Raw genomic sequence first — 22,976 nt, forward strand, 5'->3', positions numbered from 1 at the left:
TGGCTTAGGGGAATCAAAGTCAACATATCCTACCAGTTTTAGCACTATGCAACACAATAACTACCAATCGTGAACAATTATGGCATTTTTGGAAGAGAGTGCTCTGCTCAGATACTGTAAGTTATTGATGGTACAACTGCTCAGTACAAGCAAATTTAAGATTATATTAAAAAGGTAGTCTTAACAAGGACAGCTTGTAGTCAAAATTAAATACCCATCCTGTTATACAACAAATCTAAAGAAAATGCAGTCTGTTGAATGGCAATTTAATATGTTCATCAAATTTAATGAAAGCACATCATAAACATATTGTAACCACAACTGCAGACAAGTTCAGTTAATAAACAATAAAATGTGAGGTAGACTGACTAGTGAAGCTAAATTCACCATGTTTTGGTTAAGAAAATTTTGCACTAAGAAAGCAACATTTTAACCCCCTTCCAAAAGTCACAAAAAGCAATTGCATAAATTACAGCAAGATGTATCTGAATATGATTTTCATTCAAATCTTAGTTTACATTCACTATTAACCTGTGAACTGTCAATCATGTCCAGATTCACATTTCAACAGGTAAAATATTATGCTGGCCTATTTAATACATTCATAAAAATGGCCTTGATGATGAGGCTTAAAACCAAAACAGAACAGTTGTACTCTTGATGTCAAAGTATGGTCTCCTTCTCATCTCTTCAAGGACTATGAGCTGTAGTTTTCAAGCAGACTGACCCTGGATTCTTTTAAGTAAAGATTTATAGTGATAGTCTTCAAAAGAAAGTGTTGCCAAAAACCTTCCCTCTCCACTGGACAATAAAGTGTTTGTTATAGAAACCAATTGCTTGTTTGATAATGGAAGGCAGATACATTAGCTTTCTGATTTAGTTCTCAACCATCAGGACAATTTCGCACCACTTTACCACAGGGCTAAATAATCATCAAAATAGTCTTAGCACCTGGAATTTTAAGAACTTAGTGCAAACATCAAGTACACAAACATAAAGGAAACCACTTTTGAACATTTTATATCCTCCAACTTGCAGAATACAGGTAACATTTCTAAAATTTTGACCCCAAACTAAAATTCAAAAGTTATTCAATCAGCCTTAAACCCATCTAGCAAATCAGAAGTATTGAAATGCATTCAGGTGTAACAAAAAGCTTCAAAGTATACCTGTGTAGCCCCACATCTCCTAAATTAAAGTGAAGATACATTTTAAAACATACGGCTGTATGAAGGACAATTAAAAAAATTTAAATCTAGAGAAAAAGAAAAGGGTTGTTCATTTGAAATATACTACATTGACATCCTCACAGTTAAGCTATATTAAAATCAACAGATATGCAAACCATTATTTTCCTTTTTAGCTTCAGTCTAATATATTACGTTTTTCATTATCTGTAAACATTCGTCTTTTCACAAGATAAAAAAGTTGCTTGATTAACACTTTGTTCAAAATGCAGTTTTGGCAGGCCCTTCTCAGTTGACTTGCAGGTCACATATAAAGGACATGTTAAGAACTTCATAAAAACACAATGCAGGGAATATTACTGATTTTTACCATCTTGCAAAGGAGGTTGCATTTTTTTTTTGACTAAGGAGGTGGAGAGAGAAGAATGTGTGGAGGAAGGGTATCTTTTATAAAATATGGAAATCTCAATTGAGTAACCAATATAAAACGGTGAAAACTTCTAAAAATGTTAACTGCACTAGTAAAACTGGTGAACACCTATAACCCTGAAACCAAGTGCTTGTGCACCAGGTTAATTCTATAACAGAACAGCAATTATTTTAAGAGAACACAGTAATGTGTTTTAAACCAGAACAATGCATAATCACTACAGCCCGTATTTACAAAAGTTTAATATTCAAAATGAAAGGACCAACCTGTTCTAGGTACTGTATTCAAACAGACCTTTTTTGATTATGGCAGATTCTCTTGGGATTGATTCAAGCTCACTTATGAAGTGATTTTCAGTGGGCTATGGAAAAGCCCCAAACCATTGTGCCTCACCCCATTTTAGCTCACTTTAGATATCAAATTCAGTTCATATCGGCTGCCATGCTCTTGAACATTGTCTTTCTACTTTTTGATTCACTTCTGGGCAGGGTACTTAAGTTTTCAAAAGCAGCAGCAACAACAAAAATCTCACCTCAGGACTCTACACACTATTGCAGGTGAATGAGGAAGGATACTTGGAGCAAACTGCATTCAATCAAACCTACACAAAGTTTTTGATGTACAAGTAAATTGTACCAGCCAAAAGGTGATGTTTCACTATTTTTAAAACCTTTAACAGCTATAACGATCTGAAGTCATTTTGCTGGTGGTTAACTGCTCTAACTGAAGAGACAGTGTGCATAAGAAATCTTTTTCTCTTCATTATGCTGGCCAGCCAGTTATTCTTTAATTGTGGAGTAGAATTTTTGTTAAAGAGAGTGAAAGAATGTTACTAGGAGAACCTGCGTGCATGCTCCATGCCTGCCAAGCATTTACTGATTTGTTCAGGTTTAAGTAGTAAACTTCTAACTCCTGTGGAAATTTTGCCAAAGACACAGTTTCAATACATATACAATTACAAGTTTTAAAGTAACACTGCACAGAGAGAGAACAAGACTACTTTTAATACAAATATCTAAGTTACTTTGTAATTTCAAACCCCTGAGTATTACTGTACCAAAGTACAGATCTGAAAAGAAACGGAGGAGTTTCCTCAGCATATTATCTTCAATGGTGTGAGTCTGGTGTTATGCATTCAGGCAAGTGGATGCTGAAGTCAGTTTCTTTCCCTAGCTTAACATAGTACGAAAAAACCCAAAAGAATTCTTCATCAACCAAAATACGTTGTCCTCCCACATCACAGGAGACTGCTGGTAGGCTGTGTTGTTAGTTTCATTTACTGTGATTAACGTGGAATTCACTTGAATCCAAGCTCCTGTAATCATAACTGAAGTGATAAACATATGCCTAGAAACAAAGCCTACTTTAGAATTTTTGGGAATCCTTTAGAGTAGACTAGATAAATATTGGTTGCACTTTGCTCCACAGTGATTGTACTTTGGTTGTTTCTTCTCCTCACCCCCCGCCCCCACTCTTCCCCCAAAAGCCAACCGAACAAAAAAAACCTCTAAAGTTCTCTTCTTTTCCTGTGTTATTTGATCTCCTATTAAGTTTATATGTGGCGTCCAGTGAGAAAATAGAGTGGTTTGTCATCAATGCAGTTGGCAGTCTGAAACTCATCTCGGAGACGAAACTGCCACTCGTCTTCCAGCTCTAAACGGACTATTGTTTGACGTAAAGAGCTTCTGTCTTGGCATATGACACACAAGGTGGCACCTTAAATTAAAAACAAGATACAGCTTTAGGTAACATGTAAGACTTCAATTTTTTGCCTCATTTTCAAAAAGACAACAATAAAAACTACTACTTGGAGGCCTTCCCCACACAAAACCGTCATAAGCTCCCAAGTGTCCGTTAAGGTGTCTGACATGAACAGAGTACCCAGTATGATCACTCTCAGATATGGAAAGTAAGCCCCAAGAGAGTGGACAAACATCTCTACAAAAATGACTGAAAAGAATACAGGTGTGTGTGAACAGTCGGAAGAAACTATTGCAAAATGTGTTTGACATTCAGCAGTTTCCAATGAAATAGGGATTTGGGAGGAGGGGGGGGAAGAGAAGTCTCTCTCTACAGTCCAAGCCTGAAATCATGCACAAGACATCTGCCAAAGCCACTTCAAACGAATGAGGATTCGTGGCAGGACTAACGGAGCATTAATTTATTTATTTATATTGCAGTAGCTCCTAGGGCACTAGTCAGGGCTCAGAGCCCTGCTGTGCATATATCTACACTGCAGAAAATGGTGTGTTCTTAACTAGGTTATCTAACTTGGGTTAAAATAGCAGTGAAGACATGGCAATTTGGCTTTTAACGTGTTAGCAGTTAAAGCCTACATGAGAACCTGGGGTTGAACTTGAGTTGCTGTTTTGGGGTGTCTTCACTGATATTTTAACTCAAGAACTTTTTTTTTTTCCTTTTGCAGTGTAACTATACCCTGTGCTAGGCCCCTTTACAAACTTGAGTCCATGACCCAGCAAAGGTTTCCACTCATGCAAGTCTGGGTCACCATTCATCCACTCCATAGTCAGAACTCCTGGGATTTTCTTCCTCCCTCACCCCACTTAAAAAATTAAAGTATGCCCTTTTCTAAGTGACTGGGCCTGTATACAACCTGACAATGATTTTAGGATAGTGGACAATTTGCTGATGTAAATATGGGTTATGATGATTAATCTGGACTTTCAAAAAGCCTTTCCTAAAGTCCCACACAACAGGCTGTTAAGGAAACTAAATAGTCGTGCTGAGAGGCAAAGTACTGTCACGGATTAAGTAATGACTAAGAGAAAGACAATAGATTAGGAACAAATATTTTATTTTTGACATAGCAAGAGGCTAACAAGGGGATGCCCCAAGATTGGTGCTGTTTGATATTGTTTCTTGGCATGCCCATGACATGGTAGATGCTATCCAGCCTTAGCAAAAACAAAACACATACCACATGACTGCCATTCTTAAAGAAAAGTCACAAAATATGCAGATGATGCAAAATTACTGAGGTGAATCAACGACAGACACACTTGTAAGGAACTTCAGAGGAGGCTAAACAAAGCTAGGTGCAGTGGCAGCATGATGAGAGAGGAAATTCAATGCTGACAAAAGCAAATTTAACCTACATATACACATTACTGGGTTCTGAGTTAAACTGTAATCACTCAGGAAAAAAGACCTACATGTCATTGTGGACAGGTCAATTAAGATCACTGCTTAAAAATACAAAAAAGAAAAGATCAGTATATAAAAGAACGGGACAGGAAATAATACTTTGAGGGGTAAAGCTGCATGCTAAGTAACCCTTTTGTGCTCAAATCTAGGGGGCACAATCCAGCCACTGAAAATATACCATCTGAATTGAGGGTACACCTCACCTGTAATCCTGTGGTTCAGTTCTGGTCTCACAGGAATATAGCAGAAATAGAAGGTATGCAGAAAGTAGGTAATGAAAATGTTTAAAGGCAAGGAAAGACATCCAAATGAGAAGAAACTGAAAAGAGTGCAACTGTTTAGAAATGAATAAAATGAGGTACTTAAAATAATGAATTTTATTGGGGGGAGGAGTCAAACCCTCGTCACTATCTCATAACCCAAGAACAAGTGCACATTCAATGAAACTGAAAGGCAATACATTAAAAACTGATGAAAGGAAATACTTTTCTACATAATGCATAATTAGCCCTCAGAACTCATTGCTGCAAGATATCACTGAGGCCAACAGGTTAGAAAAGTGAGACATTTCTATGGACAACATCATCATCCACAATTGAATTAGACAAGGGTTTTTTTCCCCCTCTTTTACACAAAATTAGTAATAAAACCCCTTAGTATTGGGGCATAAGACAACCACTAACAGAGGGAGGAAGAAACTTCCTCAATGAGCAGAAAGAAAAGGAGTACTTGTGGCACCTTAGAGACTAACAAATTTATTTGAGCATAAGCTTTCGTGAGCTACAGCTCACTTCATCGGATGCATTTGGTGGAAAATAGAGAGCGGAGATTTATATACACACACAGAGAACATGAAACGATGGGTTTTATCATACATACTGTAAGGAGAGTGATCACTTAAGATAAGCCATCGCTGGTGATGGCTCATCTTAAGTGATCACTCTCCTTACAGTGTGTATGATAAAACCCATCGTTTCATGTTCTGTGTGTGTGTATATATAAATCTCCGCTCTCTATTTTCCACCAAATGCATCCGATGAAGTGAGCTGTAGCTCACGAAAGCTTATGCTCAAATAAATTTGTTAGTCTCTAAGGTGCCACAAGTACTCCTTTTCTTTTTGCGAATACAGACTAACACAGCTGCTACTCTGAAACCTGTCAATGAGCAGGTTACTCTGTTATTGTTCACTGCAGAATTTCTTGCACCTTTTCCAGAGCACTGGATATTCCTATCATCAAAGGCAGTTTTGGAATGGATGAACTGCTTGTCCCATCCATTATGGCAATGTCTATGTTCTGAACTCTATTTCCAAATCATATGTTAGTGAAGTAGTCAGCTGCATGCTGCACTGACTGAATTCCACATATACCATACCTATTTCCATTTGATGCCACTATTAATGCTATTTATCAAGGCTTTCTTCACTATAGCCTTGCTATTAAGATGGTGGGAGCTCTACACAAATCAAAAGAGCAAACAGAATGCATTCTTTGTTGGAGCAACACGAGCACTGATCATGAAGATGGAGAAATGTAGGGATTCATTTCTTCCTCTATATTTCATTTTGCTTGTGAGCCATTACTTTGTACTGAACGCAACAGAGATACCCAGTGGAGAAATCATTACCTTTCAGGAATTTGAACTTCTTAAGAAGATCTGCACCTACAAAAGAGTCACAGAGATACAACAGGAGTCCACTGAAATACACCCCCTCACAGCTGACGTTGATGGAGTGTGGGCGGGAGCTGACATAGCAGATCGCCACCTGAAACCAAAAAGCAAAAGAGAAAGAATGTTTTGTTTTAAGAAAACACACCAGAGGGACCCAATATGGAGGCTGAACATAAAATAACTACAAGAGGCCAGAGTTGCTTGATGTGAGTTTAAAAAAACAAAGATATCCACAATCTTGGATACCGTTTGCACATTTGGGGGTTCTATTAGGCAATCTTCCTGACTGAATTCTAATTACAGTCACTGAAAGTCATTAGCTCATTTGTTACCTTTTCAAGTTCCTAGCCAGAAAATTTCTGCTGTGAATCTTACTCATTCTCTCCTTTTAATCCCTTCCCTTTACTAAAAAAGCTTTATACAGTAATAGGATTTTCCATATTTTAATTCAAAAGATTCATCTGCAATGCAAATGGTGCATAGACTAGCACTGGCATTCAATCCTAGGTGGGATGATCTTATGATATTAAATCTTCTGATGGGATGATTTCCAGAAGAAGAATCAGACCTAGCTTACAGGGGAAGTGAAAGCCACTGTAAAAAATAAATATATAATGAAAGAAAGGGAAAGTTGATAGTAATGAATATAAACCAGAATCTAGGAATTGTAGAAAATTGATAGGGGAAGCAAACAGACACAAGCAGAAATCTATGGCCAGAAGAATTATGGACAATAAGATTGTTTAAAGTATATCAGGAACAAAGAATCTTAACAATGGTATTAGTCTATTACTAGATGGGAATGGTAGAATGATCAATAATAATGCAGAAAAGGCAGACGTGTTCAATAAATACTTCTATTCTGTCTTTGGGATAAAAGAGATGATGTAGTCATATCATAACAACACTCTTCCCATTTCACTAGTATTTCAGGAAGATGCTAAACAGTATCTACTAAAGTTAAACATTGTTAGATCAGGAGATCAAGATAACTTGCATCCAAAAGTTTTACAAAATCTGTCTGAGGAGCTTGCTGGACTGCTAATGATGGTTTTCAATGAGTCTTGGAACATCAGGGAAATTCCAGAAGACTAGAAGAAAATTAATGTTGTGCCAATATGTAAAGAGGGTAAATGGGATGACTCAGATAATTATAGAACTGTCAGATTGACATCATTCCCAGGCAAGATAACAGAGTGGCTCATACGGGACTTGATTAATAAAGAATTAAAGGAGAGTAATCCAATTAATGCCAATCAACATGGGTTTATGGAAAATAAATCCTGTCAAATTAACTTGATGTTTTTTTTATGAGATCACAGGTTTGTTGATAAAGGTAATAGTATTAATGTAATATATTTAGAGTTCTGTAAGGCATTTGACTTGGTACTACATGACATTTTGGAAAAAAAAATATAAAATTATAGTGGCGCACATTAAATGAATTAAAAACGGGCTAACTGATAAGTCTCAAATGTATTGTACGTGTAAACAGGGAATCATCATTGACTGGGTGTGTTTCTAGTGGGGTCCTGGAGGGACTGGTTTTTGGCCCTAAACCAATGTTTCTCAAGTTGGGGTCCGCAGACTGCTGGGGGTCTGTGAGAGTACTCCAGGAGGTCCGTGGGCCCCACTGATCAACTCCTCCCCCTCTCTCCCAGCATCTCCTGCACACAGGGGAAAAAAATGGTTACTTACCATCTTGTAACTGTTGTTCTTCGACATGTGTCACTCATGTCAATTCCAATAGGTGTGTGTGCGCATGCCACGTGCACAGTCGTAGGAAGATTCTACCCTAGCAGTACCCATCGGGTCAGCTGTGGAGCCCCCTGGAGTGGCGCCTTCATGACGGTGTATATGGTCCCCTGCCGACCCGCCACCTGCTCAGTTCCTTCTTGCCGGAATACTCCGACATAGGGGAGATGGGTGGGATTTGGAATGGATATAAGCAACACATCTCGAAGAACAACAGTAATGAGATAGTAACCATTTTTTCTTCTTCGAATGCTTGGTCATGTCCATTCCAATAGGTGACTCCCAAGCAGTTTCCATGGAGGAAGGGTCGGAGTTCACAGAGTTGCTGACTGAGATACTGCCCTGCTGAAGGCCACATAGTCTCTCGCTTGTTGAGTGATGGCATAGTGCAGCATGAAAGTGTGGATGGAAGACCATGTTGCTGCCTTGCATATGTCCTGAATAAGGACTTGTACAAGGAATGCAGCGGAAAAAGCCTGCACTCTTGTGGAGTGCGCCGTCAATGCCAGGGCTGGAATCTTAGCCAAGTCATAGCACGTTGTGATTCAGGATGCGATCCACGACGAAATGTATTGAGATGAGATGGGAAGCCCTTTCATCCTTTCAGCGATTGCAATAAAGAGTTGTGGTGACTTACGAAATGGTTGTGTGTGTTCAATGTAGAAGGCTAGGGCTTGCCTGACATCCAGAGAATGGAGTACTCGCTATCTGTTGCTGGCATGAGGTTTAGGAAAGAATACCACTAGAAATATGTCCTGGTTTACATGAAAGTGGGAGATTACCTTGGGTAGGAACTCTGGGTGAGGGCATAGCTGCACGTTCTCTTTATAAAAACCCATGTAGGGGGGGCTTGGAAGTCAGCGCTCTGAGTTCAGAGACCCGTCTGGCTGAGGTTATGGTCACCGGAAAAAAACACCTAGGACAGGTAGGATATAGGGCAGGTTGCCATGGGCTCGAAGGGGGACCCCATAAGTCTGGAGAGAACCAGGTTGAGATCCCACTGGAGAACAGGCTGCCTCATCTGTGGATAAAGCCTATCCAAGCCCTTGAGAAAATGACCAACCATGGGATGTCCAAAGACCGAGCTACCCACCACACCTAGGTGGAAGGCCAAGATGGCAGCCAAGTGCACCTTAAAAGATGATATTGCCAACCCCTGTTGTTTCAGGTAGAGAAGGTAGTCTAGCACAACGGGAATAGGGGCTTGCTGAAATACCCTTCTGTAGGGACCAAATGGAGAAGTGCTTCCACTTTGCCAGGTACGTTGTGCGAGTGGAGGGTTTCCTGCTCCCCAGTAGGACTTCCCTAACAGGTCCCGAGCACTGCAGTTCAAGCTAGTTCAGCCATGGAGTTTCCATGCCATGAGGTGGAGGGACTCCAGGTTGGGGTGCTGTAGTTGACTGTGATCCTGTGTGATGAAGTCCGGGAGCATAGGAAGAGCTACTGGCCTGTCCACTGATAGATTCAGCAGCGTGGTGAACCAGTGCTGTCGGTGCCATGCTGGTGCTATGAGGATCACTGAAGCCCTGTCCTACCGAACCTTGAGGAGGACTTTGTGTATGAGGGGGAAGGGCGGGAACGTATATAGCAGGTGACCCGTCCACAGTAGGTGAAAAGCATCCGCTCTGGAGCCTTGGCTGTGGTTCTGAAAGGAGCAGAACAGCTGACACTTTCTGTTGCTCCGTGTCATGAACAGGTCCACGTAGGGATAGCCCCACCTCTGGAAGGTCAAAAAGGCAATGCCTGCTCTGAGTGACCACTCGTGAGTATTGAATGAGAGGCTAAGGTGATCTGCTAGTTAGTTCTCTGCTCCCAGCAGATATGAGGCCTGTGGTTGGATGGAGTGTGCAACTCAGAAGTATCACAGTTGGAGAGCTTTCAGGCACAGGGGAGAGGAGTGAGCACCACCCTGTCTGTTTATAGAGAACATCACTGTGGTGTTGTCCATCATCACTGAGACACACTTGCCCTGAAGATGAGCCTGGAACATCTGGCAAGCCAGTCGAATGGCTCTCAGCTCCCTGACGTTGATATGCAGCGATAGTTCTAGTGACCACAGGCCTTGAGTTCTGATACTGCCCAGGTGCACTCCCCAGCCCACCTCCGATGTGTCCATGACCAGCGACAGTGAGGGCTGAGGCTTGAAGAAGGGCACTCCCGCACAGACCACCCGAGGTTGTAGCCACCAGCTTAGGGGACTTGAGAATCAGGGGCGGGAGGGTAACGAGTCTGTCCAGAGGGTCCCGGCTGGGTCTGTATACCCTTGCCCACCAAGCCTGGAGGAGGCAATCTGGTGTGTTGTACTATGTACGTGCAGGCCACCATATGTCCCAGAAGCTTCATGCAATTTCTGGCTGTAATTTTAGGAAACCGGCGGAGGCTCTCTGATGCTTGGGAACCAGGACTTGGGCAGCGAAGCTCTGGCTCGAGTGGAGTCCAGGAGAGCCCCAGTAAATTCTATTTTTTGGGTTGGGGTTAGGGTAGACTTGGGCCTGTTCAAAATGAGCCCTAGCCTCCTGAAAGTGGCACGTGCTGTTGCAATTGTACTCGAGAATTGCCCTTGATGAGCCAGTCGTCCAGATACGGAAAAACCTGTACCCTGCCTTTGCGGAGAAAGGCTGCCACAACTACCAAGTACTTTGTGAACACACGAGGGGCCACTGAAAGCCCGAACGGGAGCACAGTGAACTGATAGTGTTGGCTGCTGACCATGACTCTCAGGAACCATCTGTGCACTGGAATAATTCATATATGGAAGTACACATCCTTGATGTCAAGGGCAGCGTACCAGTCCCCCAGATCCAGAGAAGGAATGATGGTGGCCAGAGAGACCATATGAAACTTCAATTTTCTTATAAATGTGTTGAGGTTTCGCAGATCCAGGATAGGCCTGAGCCCCTCTTTGGCCTTAGGGATGAGGAAATATTGGGAGTAGAATCCCCTGCCCCTGAAGCCCTGAGGAACCTCCTATATCACCCCTGTAGAAAGAGTTGCACGTGAGGGGTCTCTGATCAGGGACAGGGAAGGTGGGTGGTAGGGCACAGAACTGGATAGAATATCCCACCCCCATCGTGCTCAGGACCCAGCAATCTGAAGTAATCTGAGCCTAGGCATGGGAGAAGTGGGACAGATGATTCACAAAGGGATGGAAAGGATCCTAGACTTGGGCTGGTGCTCCGTCCTTGGGCACACTTTCAAAAGTTTGGCTTTGAGCCGAGGGACTGCTTGGAGGAGCCCTGGCCGGAGAAGGACTGTAGAGGATGCTTCCTGTTGTTTCTGCCCCTCCGTTGACCATTAGGTCTTAGTCTTCCACAACCTCCACAGTTTGCATGTTGAGATTCTGGGCCACCCTCCTAAGAAGGTCCTGGTGGGCTTTTACGTCCATTGCCAGGAGGGACGTAGTAGTGCCAGCTACTGCCTCGTCTGCTGAGGAAGAAGATGAGGCTCGAGGAGGGACAGGGTCATCCACCACTGCTGCGACTGGTGGTGTGGGAGCTACGGGCATTGGTGGCTCTGACAGTGCACCCCATCCAGGAGGCCCAGGGTCTGGACCTCAGGGTGGGTCCTCAGGAGCCCTGGAAGTGTTGGGGGCGACCAACATTGCGGGGTGGGGGAGGGGCACCACAGGCAACCGAAACTACTGATGCTGCCCTGGAACTATGCCCTTGAGCCTGGTGATAGGCCCAAGGTGTCCAAAAGGGCCAATGTACCTGGCCCTGCCACTGGGGTGGCCAGGATACCATTGGTACTGAGGGATTCTCCGCTCTACGGTGTCAAGACGAGTGCCGGGATCTTGAGTGGTACTGGCTGTGTCGGGACACAAATGACTCCACCTCTGACTCAGAGGAATAGTCCGACCCCGAGGACGCTGGGAAGCAGTATCGAGGCGATAGGGAACGGCGCCGCATCATGGTGGGCTTGCACTGGTGCCAGATAGGTGGTGCCGCCATCGGTGCCCCAAGTGGTGTCTGCGCCTGAACCAGTGCCTGGGAATGCAAAGTGGGGGACTGTGCCATCATGGCAATCAAGTTCCATGCAGTCTCTGAAGCATCTGGTGTGGAGGGAAGGTCCAGGTCATCCTCCAACACCTTCCGGACTGGGGAGTCCACCAACACCAGACTCGATGGACCTCCTCTCGAGGCCGGAGTCGACTGTGTCAGGACTGATTTGGTGTCCCAGCGTGGGACACACGATACTGGTGTCCTGTGAGCTCTTCTTGGTGGGAGAACAGTCCCCTCTCCGTCTTTTTCTTCTTATGCAGCACAAGGGATTGTGATGGGTGTCGCACCGATAAGCCTGCCTTCCACACTGGGGAGCAGTGCCAATGCTCCTTATGCAAGTCCTTCCTTGGTGCCCCTCACCGAGACTGGTGCCGCCTCTTGGGCCAGTTGAGGCAGGAGAGCGGACTCCATTAAAAGGAGTTTCAGATGATAGTCTCTCTGTCTTTTGGTTCTGGGCTTGAAGCCTCTGCAAATACTACATTTATCCTGCAAATATCCCTCTCCCAGGCACTTCAGACAAGCAGCGTGCGGATCCCCTTTGGGCATAGCCTTACTACACCTATCACATGGCTTGAACCCCTGAGGCTGCGGCATGCCCCAGATAGGGAAAAACTTAACTGAGGGGGGGAGGGAACCCCCCAACTTAAACTTACTCACTCACTCAGAAACTTTCTAACTATTATGAGAACGATTAACAACTATGTACAGGAAAACACCACTAGGAAAGTACTTGCTAAAGCAAGAGACAAGTTGTTCCAATGACCATCACTGGCGGTAAGAAGGAACTGAGCAAGCGGTGGGTCAGCAGGGGACTATCTACATCGCCATGAGGGTGTCACTTCAGGGGGCTCCACAGCCGACCCAATGGGTATTGCTAGGGTAAAACCTTCTGACGATCATGCACGTGGCATGTACACACACCTATTGGAATGTACATGAGCAAGCACTCGAAGAAGACTAGCTGTTCAGCGGCATACAGGAGGCACTGGGAGGGAGGGGGAGAAGTGGGGATGGGATACACTTGGGGGAGGGAGTGGAAAGAGGCAGGGAAGAGGAGGGGCATGGATAGAGTGGGGGCGGGAAGGGGGGGCAGGGCCTGGGGCTGAGCTGGGGGTCTGCAAAAAATTTTAAATCAAAATGAGGGTCCTTGGGTTGTTAAAGTTTGAGAACCACTGCCCTAAACTATTTACGTTTTTATCAATGACCTGGAAAAAAAATTACTGATAATGTTTGCAGTTGACATAAAAACTGGGGGAGTGGTAAATAATAAAGAGAGCTGATACAGAGCAATTTGGATTATTTCGTCAGCTGGGCACAAGCAAACAATGTGTGTTTTAATGTGGCTAAATGTGTTCATCTATGAACAAGGAATGTAGGCCATACTTACATGATGGGGGGGGGGGAGAAAGACTCTGTCCTGGAAAGCAGTGACTCTGAAAAAGATTTGGGGTCACAGTGGATAATCAGCTGTACATGAGCTCCCAGTGTGATGCTCTGGTCAAAAGGGCTAATATAAACATTGGATGCATTAATAGGGGAATCTCGAATAGAAGTAGAGCGGTTATTTCTCTGTATTTGGCATTGTCGTGACCATTGCTGGAATACTGTGTCTACTTCTGGTGCCTACAATTCAAGAAGGATGTTGATAAATTGGAGAGGGTTCAGAGAAGAGCCACAAGAACGATTAATGGATTAGAAATCCTGCCTTATAGTGATAGACTCAAGGAACTCCATCTATTTTGCTCAACAATGAGAAGGTTAAGGGATATCTTCATTACAGTCTCTAAGTACCTACACAGGAAACACATATTTAAAAATGGACTCTTCAGTCTAGCAGAGAAAGGTACATGTTCCAATGGCTGGAAACTGAAGCTAGACAAATTCAGACTGTAAATGAGGCATACGTTTTTAACAGTGAGAGTAATTAACCACTGGAACAATTTACCAAGGGCTGCAGTGGATTCTCCATCACTGACAACTTTTAAATCACGGCTGGACTTTAAAAAAAAATGCTCTAGGAATTATTTTGGGGAAATTCTATGGCCTCTCTTATACAGGAGGTCACTCTAGATTATCACAATGGTCCCTTCTGGCCTTGAAATTTCTTAATCTATTAGCACAGTATGAATCTTTGGACCCCACACTCCCAATGTCCAGGCAACATAAGAGGTTTGCTGCTACTCCTTCCAAGCTAATAGAATTAGCCCTTTAGTTTGAGTAACAGAGAGTCACGGTTTTAAATCAAAGTCCTGGGTTCAATACCCACCCCGATGATTGTAAGGAGTCATCATACAAAAAGAAAGTTTTAAAAAATTAGAAGCAAGAAATTTAACATTTCCCCCTAGAAATATTTTGTACCTCAGGTCCAATGTTCAGGTAGCAGTCAATGGCCAGTACAGGGTTCTTGAAGTTATGGATGGCCTTTGGAAAGAGTTTGTATGTTGCATGCTGAAGGAATTTCTCCAGAAGGAACTGAGCTGGGGCTGCCAGCAGTGTGTGTTCACTGTCTGGGGCACAGACATACTGAAGAGGCATTATTGGGGCCACGCTCTCTGATACCTACAATGAAAATGATGGAACCTCTTTCAGCCAACACTCTGTAGGTTGCATCTTCACTGAATGTACAGTTTGCCTTCTTGTGTCTATGTTACTGTAATTCCCACTTGCTAAATAAGCTGCAAAACCCCAGAACATGCAACCCAGTGGTGCCACATGGAAATAGCAGAAACTGTGATTTTTTTGTTCTTTGATTGTTAAGCACGTTTGTGAATATCTCAATGTATAAGGACAGAAAATAAAAGTACAAATGATTTAAATTCAAAAGCAACACTATTTACTACAATGCCCCCCATCCCCCCCTACACAACCTCAGAGATTCAACTCTCCCCTTATGGCCCATTAGGCAAAAGACTTTATATACAGAATGGCACACAGTAAAATTAGTCAACTAGTTCCAACTCTGTTGGATACACAGAGAATAATTAGCCACTACCCCCTAAGCATTCAAATCTGGAGGGATGTTAGTGCCAGCGTCCCATCTGATCTGAACTACAGGACTAGGTATGAACAGTAGCAAGAGAGAGTTTAAAGGAGTCAGGAAACCAGACCAAGATAGGATTTCAAGATTAAAACCAAACACCTTGAATTATACCTCATCTGAAAGCTGATACGGTTCATCGAGCACTGGTAAAACAAACTGCGCATGAAACACCATTTTAGTAGCAAGCAGCACATTCTGCAATAGCCAGAGTCTGCAGGTGGATTTCCAGAGTACTTTGAAATTTCAAAGCCTGTGTAAAATGTTTCTTCTTATCAACAGCAGCAATGACTGAAGATCACCACAAACCACTAGAGACTGGAAATAACTAAATATATTTATCTACCCCACATGAATTTAGAAAACCTTTAAACTTGAGTTTAGAAAAATTTATCCACTTCGGATTATAATTTAGATTTGAGAGTTCCTAATTCAAGCCTTACTCAGCCAAAGAACAGGTTTAAGAGTAGCAGCCGTGTTAGTCTGTATTCGCAAAAAGAAAAGTACTTGTGGCACCTTAGAGACTAACAAATTTATTTGAGCATAAGCTTTCGTGAGCTACACTTCCGATGAAGTGAGCTGTAGCTCACGAAAGCTTATGCTCAAATAAATTTGTTAGTCTCTAAGGTGCCACAAGTACTCCTTTTCTTTCAGCCAAAGAATTAACTAGTAATTATTTAATCAGCTTTCAAATCCCAGTTTGTTCTTGGTGCCTCCATTATAATGGAGGAGTTGTGATAGACTCCCAGGATTACTGGTAGTGACGGAGAAATTATTAATATTTATTACTACTTGCATTGAGATAGTACATAGCAGGTCCAGCCATAGCGCTAGACGCTGTATGAACACAGAACAGACTTTCTCTGACACGCTAAGTAAACATCCAAATTTTGACCTTCATGGAAACAATGGCAAGGTACCAGTTTTGTCTCCTGCACATGGCTCTCTCTTTCAAACATGCAAAACTCACCATGATTTTTGGCTTAATGGCAAAGTCCTTTTGCCCTCCCACCTGGATGTGTTTCTTCATGAGACTGAAGTTGTTAAAGCGGCAGATGAGAAGGCCACTGCTGTTTGTTCTCAAGTTAAAATCTACATCTTCACAGAAGTACCTAGATATTAAACACAGATTCACTAAACTGAGTGTGTGTCTGCAAAGGGTATCAAATTCCCTTTTACTCCTTGCAATAAATTATAAATTGTTTTCTTTGTATAAATGGTCGGTGGTGTATTCCATATACTGTTAAATACACTCTAGGCACCCTCTTTTGGACTATCTCACCAATTACTTTGCTAGAAAAAACAATACAACTCTTACACAAACCTTCTACAGGTTTCAGAGTAGCAGCCGTGTTAGTCTGTATTCGCAAAAAGAAAAGGAGTACTTGTGGCACCTTAGAGACTAACAAATTTATTTGAGCATAAGCTTTCGTGAGCTAAGTGAGCTGTAGCTCACGAAAGCTTATGCTCAAATAAATTTGTTAGTCTCTAAGGTGCCACAAGTACTCCTTTTCTTTTTGCAAACCTTCTACAGAGCACTTAACATTCAAATTGCTAACAGCCCCTTGCAGACTGACTTAAATAAGGAGAAAAGTACCGTATATAAGCCATAAGCCACATTTTTTTGGTAAAAAAGTGAAACATTAAAGATCGGGGGTCGCTTATCAACAGGTCTATATCAAAATTTGACAATTTTAAGCTCTACTGAATTATTGAATTGAATAAAACATTGTCGTTCTGTTTACCTGGAGCGTTCACAGGCAGAGAGCCCCTCAGCTCCCAGTCGGATTGCTGTTCCCAGCCAATGGGAGCTGCAGGAAGTGGCATGGGCTGAGGGACATGTTGGCCACAACTTCCCACAGCTCCCATTGTCTGGGAACAGCGAACAGTAGCCACTGGGAGCGGACAGACTTCATGCCTACGAACACTCCAGGTAAACAAAACATCCTGGTCCGCTAGTGGCTTAGCCTGACAGGCCGGTACCTAAAGTTTGCCAACCCCTGAAATATAGGGTGGGCTTATGAAAGGGTCATACAGTTTTTGCCATTTTTACCTATCCATCTTGGGGGGTCAGCTTACAAACGAATGGGCTAATGAACTAGTATATATAGTAAGTCTTATTTTTTAAAGTATGTAGTTCGGATAGCCTTCCTCCTCTCCCCCCATTTACTGACTTCAAATGTTTTTTACTTTTGGCCAAATATTGTTCACGCATAGCATCGATCTGTCTCTATTTCAGAATGGATCTCTTCTATAAGACATATTATCCAGGTGAATTGCTTTTGTGTTTGGCTGCTTTATGCACATAGCAGTACAGGTACTAATCATAAGAGACCATACTGGAATTAATAAATAAGACATTCTACTATTACAAGTTTGTCCCTGCCACTGGGTGAAGCAACTCATTTATGAATAAAATTCATATAAAATTAAAATTAAAAGTATAAAATTTTTGCATCATAAGTAATACATATGAGAGAACTGTGAAGTCAGTTGCTCTGGCATCCATACCATGAACCATGCAAGCTAGAATTTGGTCACCACACAGAGAGACAGTTTGTATTGCTGATGGAGGTAGAGACCACAACAGGCCGCCTTAGAGTCAGTGGGATGCAGGCTGGGGTAGCTCAAAGTGGTGGAAATACAAAATCTAGTCTTATTTAGCAAAGGGAGTGGATTCTGCTTCAAATCCTGCTTGTGACAAAGCTCTTAGGGAGAACTGTAGAATGGAATTAATGCTTTCTGGTGAGAGGCTAGAAAGGGAGAGAAATGGCAAATACTGGAGAAAGTGAATTTGCTATAGGTTTTAATTCCAAACACTGATGGAAAGTGAGAAATAAAGGTAAGGGAGCAGAGGTTTTCTCTGTAAAATAATGACAGATATAATCTGGAAGCAATTTAGCTCCATAAGAAATACAACAGCTGTCCTCTCTTCATGTATTTTGTCTCAAATACTTTCAGTGTTTTCCCGATCTCTTACCTTCAGTCAGGTGAGCTGCACTTCCCTACGGATTCCTGCCACTTGTTGATGCATTTCTGGAAGCAGAGCTTCCTGTGACTGACAAAAGGTGCTGTCCCTAGCAGGATGGATTTTCTGCCTCTCCTCTTCTGATTTCTTCCTGGTTCTCTCTTGTATTTTAGGTCTTCTCTGTGTGTGATTTTTTTTTTTTTAAAACTACTGTAGCTTCAACCTGGCCTTCTCTCCTTCCTCACCTACCCACTGTCTGTCTTTCTCCCAGTCTGTCTTTCTTTCCATCCTAACCCTGGTGCTCACTATCCTGACTCCATTTTTCCAGTCTCCACTCAGATGAGTCCTTACGTGGTATAAAAACAATACTTGATGAGGAGGTGGAAGCCCTGCATCTAGAGATTCCATGCACTAACCTTTTTTTCTTTCCCTGCGGGCAATGCTAAGTTCTACTGAATTGCACCAGCACTATGCAAGGGCACATCGCAATGGAGAATAGGAAGAATGATCACAAACGTTCACAACCTTGGTCAGCTGCTCCTCTTGTACCATAACAGAGAACACTCCTTTCTCTCCTCCACCCCAGGGATAAATTAATTCATTATAAATCATTCCAGTTTTGGGGTACAGTTTTTCTTTAACGAGTGCTAGAATGGAACATCAAACCTGTATGAAAACAAACCTCACTGGCCAATCAGGATTTCCCAGTGATCTGAGAGCTACACTAGCCATGCTTCATAATACTGGAGAATCTTGGTTGCTAACTGATTGGTTATTTCTTTGCCAATCTTAACAGGAAGAGTTCCTTTCCTGATTTTTGTCCAAGTAACCCTGTGCCTAAGATTTATTTGGCTTTTAAAATATACAGTATGTTCCCTTGCTGTTACAGCAAGCAGCAAACAGCTATGAAATAAGGGGCCTGTCGTGTTATACACAAACTGTCGTGCTGTAATTTGTTAGGCATGTTTCATTGCAGGACATTTTTTCACTCAGCACTCCATGAAGAGTTTGGAATTAGAAAGCTAAAATCACCCTTACAGGTATAATGCTAGAGGAAATGTCCCATGATGAAATTATACAATGGAATTATGTGATCCAGTGAAAGACTGAAGTTTCCTAATACCATAGTGACCAACACTTTCCTTATTCCTAACCCCACAGTCAATGAATAGGTGCTGATAATACACACAGAACTGGGAGATAAAAAGTCCTGCAATACCATACCCAATATGCACACACATTACAAGTGCAGTAGCTTTGCAGCTGTGGGTTACCGTGATGTTATCAGAACTGCTTTATATGTTTCTTTTATCCTTTTAATACAGACTCTCTTTCTGGGTGACCACTCTTTCACAATGTAGTAATAGGTTCGAGCATGGATCTTTTGTGATGGCAATATAACACTGTTACTCAATCTAGATTTTTGTGGTTTTATTTCTTGAAACACATATGACTGGTTTTTGTTAAAATCATATACAAAACATCCATTTGTTCCCTATGCATGCTTCTTTTTTGTATGCAGTTTCTGTTTCATAGAGAGAAGGGGGTCTAACTCTCACTTTGAACAGCTCATTTCGATGCAACACAAATGTGACATCAGAAGTAACTCAACCAATCATACAGTTGACTTTAGTTTGTTTGGATACTGCAGTCTTATTACAATGCTACACACATCATACTGTGTTTTTTTAAAGTAGTATTTTGTGGCCATGACCTCAGAGCCCATGAAAGTACCACTCTCTGTTTTTACTATGGCTATGAAACATAACTATTAGCTGGCAGAGGGATTTTTTACTGTATTTGTTAAATCACTTTTGCATACCTGTTTAGATCATATTGCACGTTCTGGGTCAGGTCTACGTTGAGCAGTATGAAGTCATGCACATGGCACCTGGAGAATGGAGGTTTTGATCCCCTGGAATTCAACTTGCTGTTCCATTTCTGAATAGCCAGTATTGCATAATGAACAATTTTTGGTGTGGCTTCAATGTGCTGTAGAACACTCTTCAAAGACACATTCTTACTGGTACTCCCTGGCTCCATGGACTGGCTATGAAATGTAATCATGTATCACATATGTGTTTTAGATCTCTGCTACTATATTATTGTGTAATGTTTAGATCAGAATCCTTTTTTGCTAGGCGCTGTACAAATACATAATTGTATATTCATGCACACACATAGAAGGAACATTTACATTATTATAAATAGCTAATGTAAGTGCCACCCTCACCTCTACCCCTCAATCCAGTCATTGTAAGCATACAGACTTTCCAAGAGTGGTGGGTATTACTGGTGAGATATATGGAGAGGCAGAAGGAAGTAGCTTTATGAATCAATTCAGGAAAGGCATTTCCTAAATAAGGTGCAGTGTGGGAGAAGGTAAAAAGAACTGAGTGGCATGGCATAATGCCTTCTAGAAAATTAAGACTCCCAAAATAAAGAATTTTAATTGAGAAACAAAAACCCCCCAGAATAGTCAAGCTGATAAAAACAAACAACCAAAATGTTCTTTCCCACTGGCAAGTCAATTGATGGAAAGGCTTAGGTAAACTCTATGTCAAAAACTGATCAGTTTTACAAGAGAGCAGAGAAAGTGATCGAGTCAATCACAAACACTAGCTAATGGACAAAAAACACTAATGGAGATGAAATAATTGGAGATAAAACATCTGCAAAATGACATGCAACTGTTAATTTTGAAGCAAGCTTTGAATCATGACTAAGGGTATGTCTACACTGCAATCAGAGGTGTGCCTGCAGCATCTGTAGACATTCCTGAGCTAACTTTAACCTACATAGCTCAAATAACAATCACAGTGAAGCTGTGGCACCTGGATTAGCTGCTTGAGTACATGCCCAGGAGTCCTGGGTGGGCTTGTACAGCCTGTGCTGCTGTGGCTTCACTGCTATTAGCTGAGCTAGCTAGACCAAAACTAATTCGGGTATGTCTACATGTGCTGCAGTCACATCTCTGATTGCAGTGTAGACATATCCTAAGTGATAAGCAGAGTATAATTTTTAGATTCTGCTTTGACTATTTTAAGCAGCCAGCTTTTTAGTTATCACCAGTTGCTAGAGATGGGCGCAAGCTGCGAAGTGTGCATCCAGATTAGAATACTGCAAAAGTTTGGGGTGGGCTGTGGCTTTGGCTGGGACCAATCTGACTGTTCCATTGTTCATGAAAAGTTAATTTACCTGGACTGTTCTGGGACACTGTGAATGTTCCATAAGACACAAGAGTCATCCATGACAACAATGAACGGCCAGACACACTGACGTTTGACTCCTAGTTCTTCCAACCGGTTTCTCTCTAGTTCTAGATTGTGGTAGGAAAGTTCCTTAATAAGGAATCTGGCAGCACCTGGAAGAATACATGGCACAGAATAACTTCTGTAGGACACTAATGAGAACTTTACTTCAGCTACTGTTTTCATGCAAAAAAAGATATAATATTAAAAAAGAAAGCCACCAATATTATACAGCACAGCACCTTGAAAGTTACAAGGTCAGAAACACGTCTTAGCATGTGTACATTTTCAAATGTATTTGCCAATCCAGGCCCACCTAGAAGGGTAAGTGGCATCTTCAAATATTATTTATTAGTTCGAATAATGTGTTTGGCACTGCACAATCTACAAAAAGAAAGATTATAGGCTCTTTGGGATAGGGACTATGTAAAAGACAGATATAGGGAAGGTAGAACACACTGAAAAACCAGAGAGGATGATTTAGTGTTGCTGATTTTTCTATTTTTATTACACATGTGGACATCAAGAAAAATGGGGCATTTTAAGAGTACTTTGAACCAAGAGAGGACAGTGGCTTGACCATAGGCGGCGCATGAGTCTTCCGTTTGGGAAGGCTTATATATGAGCGCCGGAAGCTCCCTAGAATTGGGGGGCCACTGGAGACCAGATCGTGGACCTGCCCCCACTCCACCTCTTCCCCTGATGCCCCACCCTCGTGCTACCTATTCCCACCCCCTGCTTCACCCCCTCCCCAATGCCCCCTGCCCACCGCTCGCTCCTCTCTGCTTCTTCCTCCAAGCTCCCCCCACCCAGTGCTCACTGCTCTGTTCCCCCCAGCATCTGCTCCTCTGTGCTTCTTCCCCCGAGGCCTGCCCGCTCCTCTCCATGGTGGGCCTCAGGGCAAGAGGCAGAACAGGGGCAGAGCCACAGTCTGGGCATCGGTTGCCCCTCTACTTCTAGGGAGCTTCACTTCCAGTGCTCCAAAGGCAGGGGGCCAGCGGGTCTCCAAAGGGAGGTGACCCACATCGCATCCATGGCATTTGCCCACCTGCATGGCCAGCCTTTTTTTGGGTAGCCTCTCTCAGCCTCTTATACACGCCACCCATGGACTTCACCTTGTGTGAGTTGAGGGAACTCAATCCCTTGTGGGAAGAGTTTAACCTCGAATAGGACTAGACCCAAAGTTCAACTACAATTGAACCTCCTGAACCTACAGCTGCAGTTTCATCTTGTTCAATAGTGACATCACTTGTAAAGTGAGTGGACTAGGCGTTCAGGCTGTAGTGCTGAAAAAATGAATGCAATTTGCCTACAAATCAGCAGTTCTCAAACTGTGATTTCTAAAGCTGTTGATTAATAGGAAACTGAATCACTGGTGGAACAGGAGCTGCTGGCAGGTTAAGAATGACCACGTAAGAAGGCAACTAGACAGATGGTTCTGTGGAGTATGGAGGGAAGATGACTGAACAGCAGGGAAATATGCAGGGGCAACGAAAAAATACAGGCCACA

At 42.5% G+C, this 22,976-nt stretch overlaps 1 protein-coding gene across 13 annotated transcripts in view; it reads right to left on the reverse strand.

The window, feature by feature from the left end:
* Positions 1–254: 254 nt before the first annotated feature.
* GREB1L (GREB1 like retinoic acid receptor coactivator) overlaps positions 255–22,976 on the reverse strand; it is a 231,879-nt gene continuing 209,157 nt past the window's right edge. For all 13 annotated transcript variants that reach the window (XM_043508012.1, XM_038390230.2, XM_038390228.2 and 10 more), the window contains 6 exons: positions 21,414–21,579; positions 20,038–20,265; positions 16,218–16,359; positions 14,569–14,769; positions 6,410–6,548; positions 255–3,333 (listed from right to left, as the gene is read on the reverse strand). In XM_043508012.1, the coding sequence (XP_043363947.1) occupies positions 3,170–3,333; positions 6,410–6,548; positions 14,569–14,769; positions 16,218–16,359; positions 20,038–20,265; positions 21,414–21,579 (1,040 nt within the window). In that variant the 3' untranslated portion in view covers positions 255–3,169. The remainder of the gene's footprint in view (positions 3,334–6,409; positions 6,549–14,568; positions 14,770–16,217; positions 16,360–20,037; positions 20,266–21,413; positions 21,580–22,976) is intronic.

This window comes from Dermochelys coriacea, chromosome 2, assembly GCF_009764565.3.
Source record: "Dermochelys coriacea isolate rDerCor1 chromosome 2, rDerCor1.pri.v4, whole genome shotgun sequence".
NCBI lineage: Eukaryota > Metazoa > Chordata > Testudines > Dermochelyidae > Dermochelys > Dermochelys coriacea.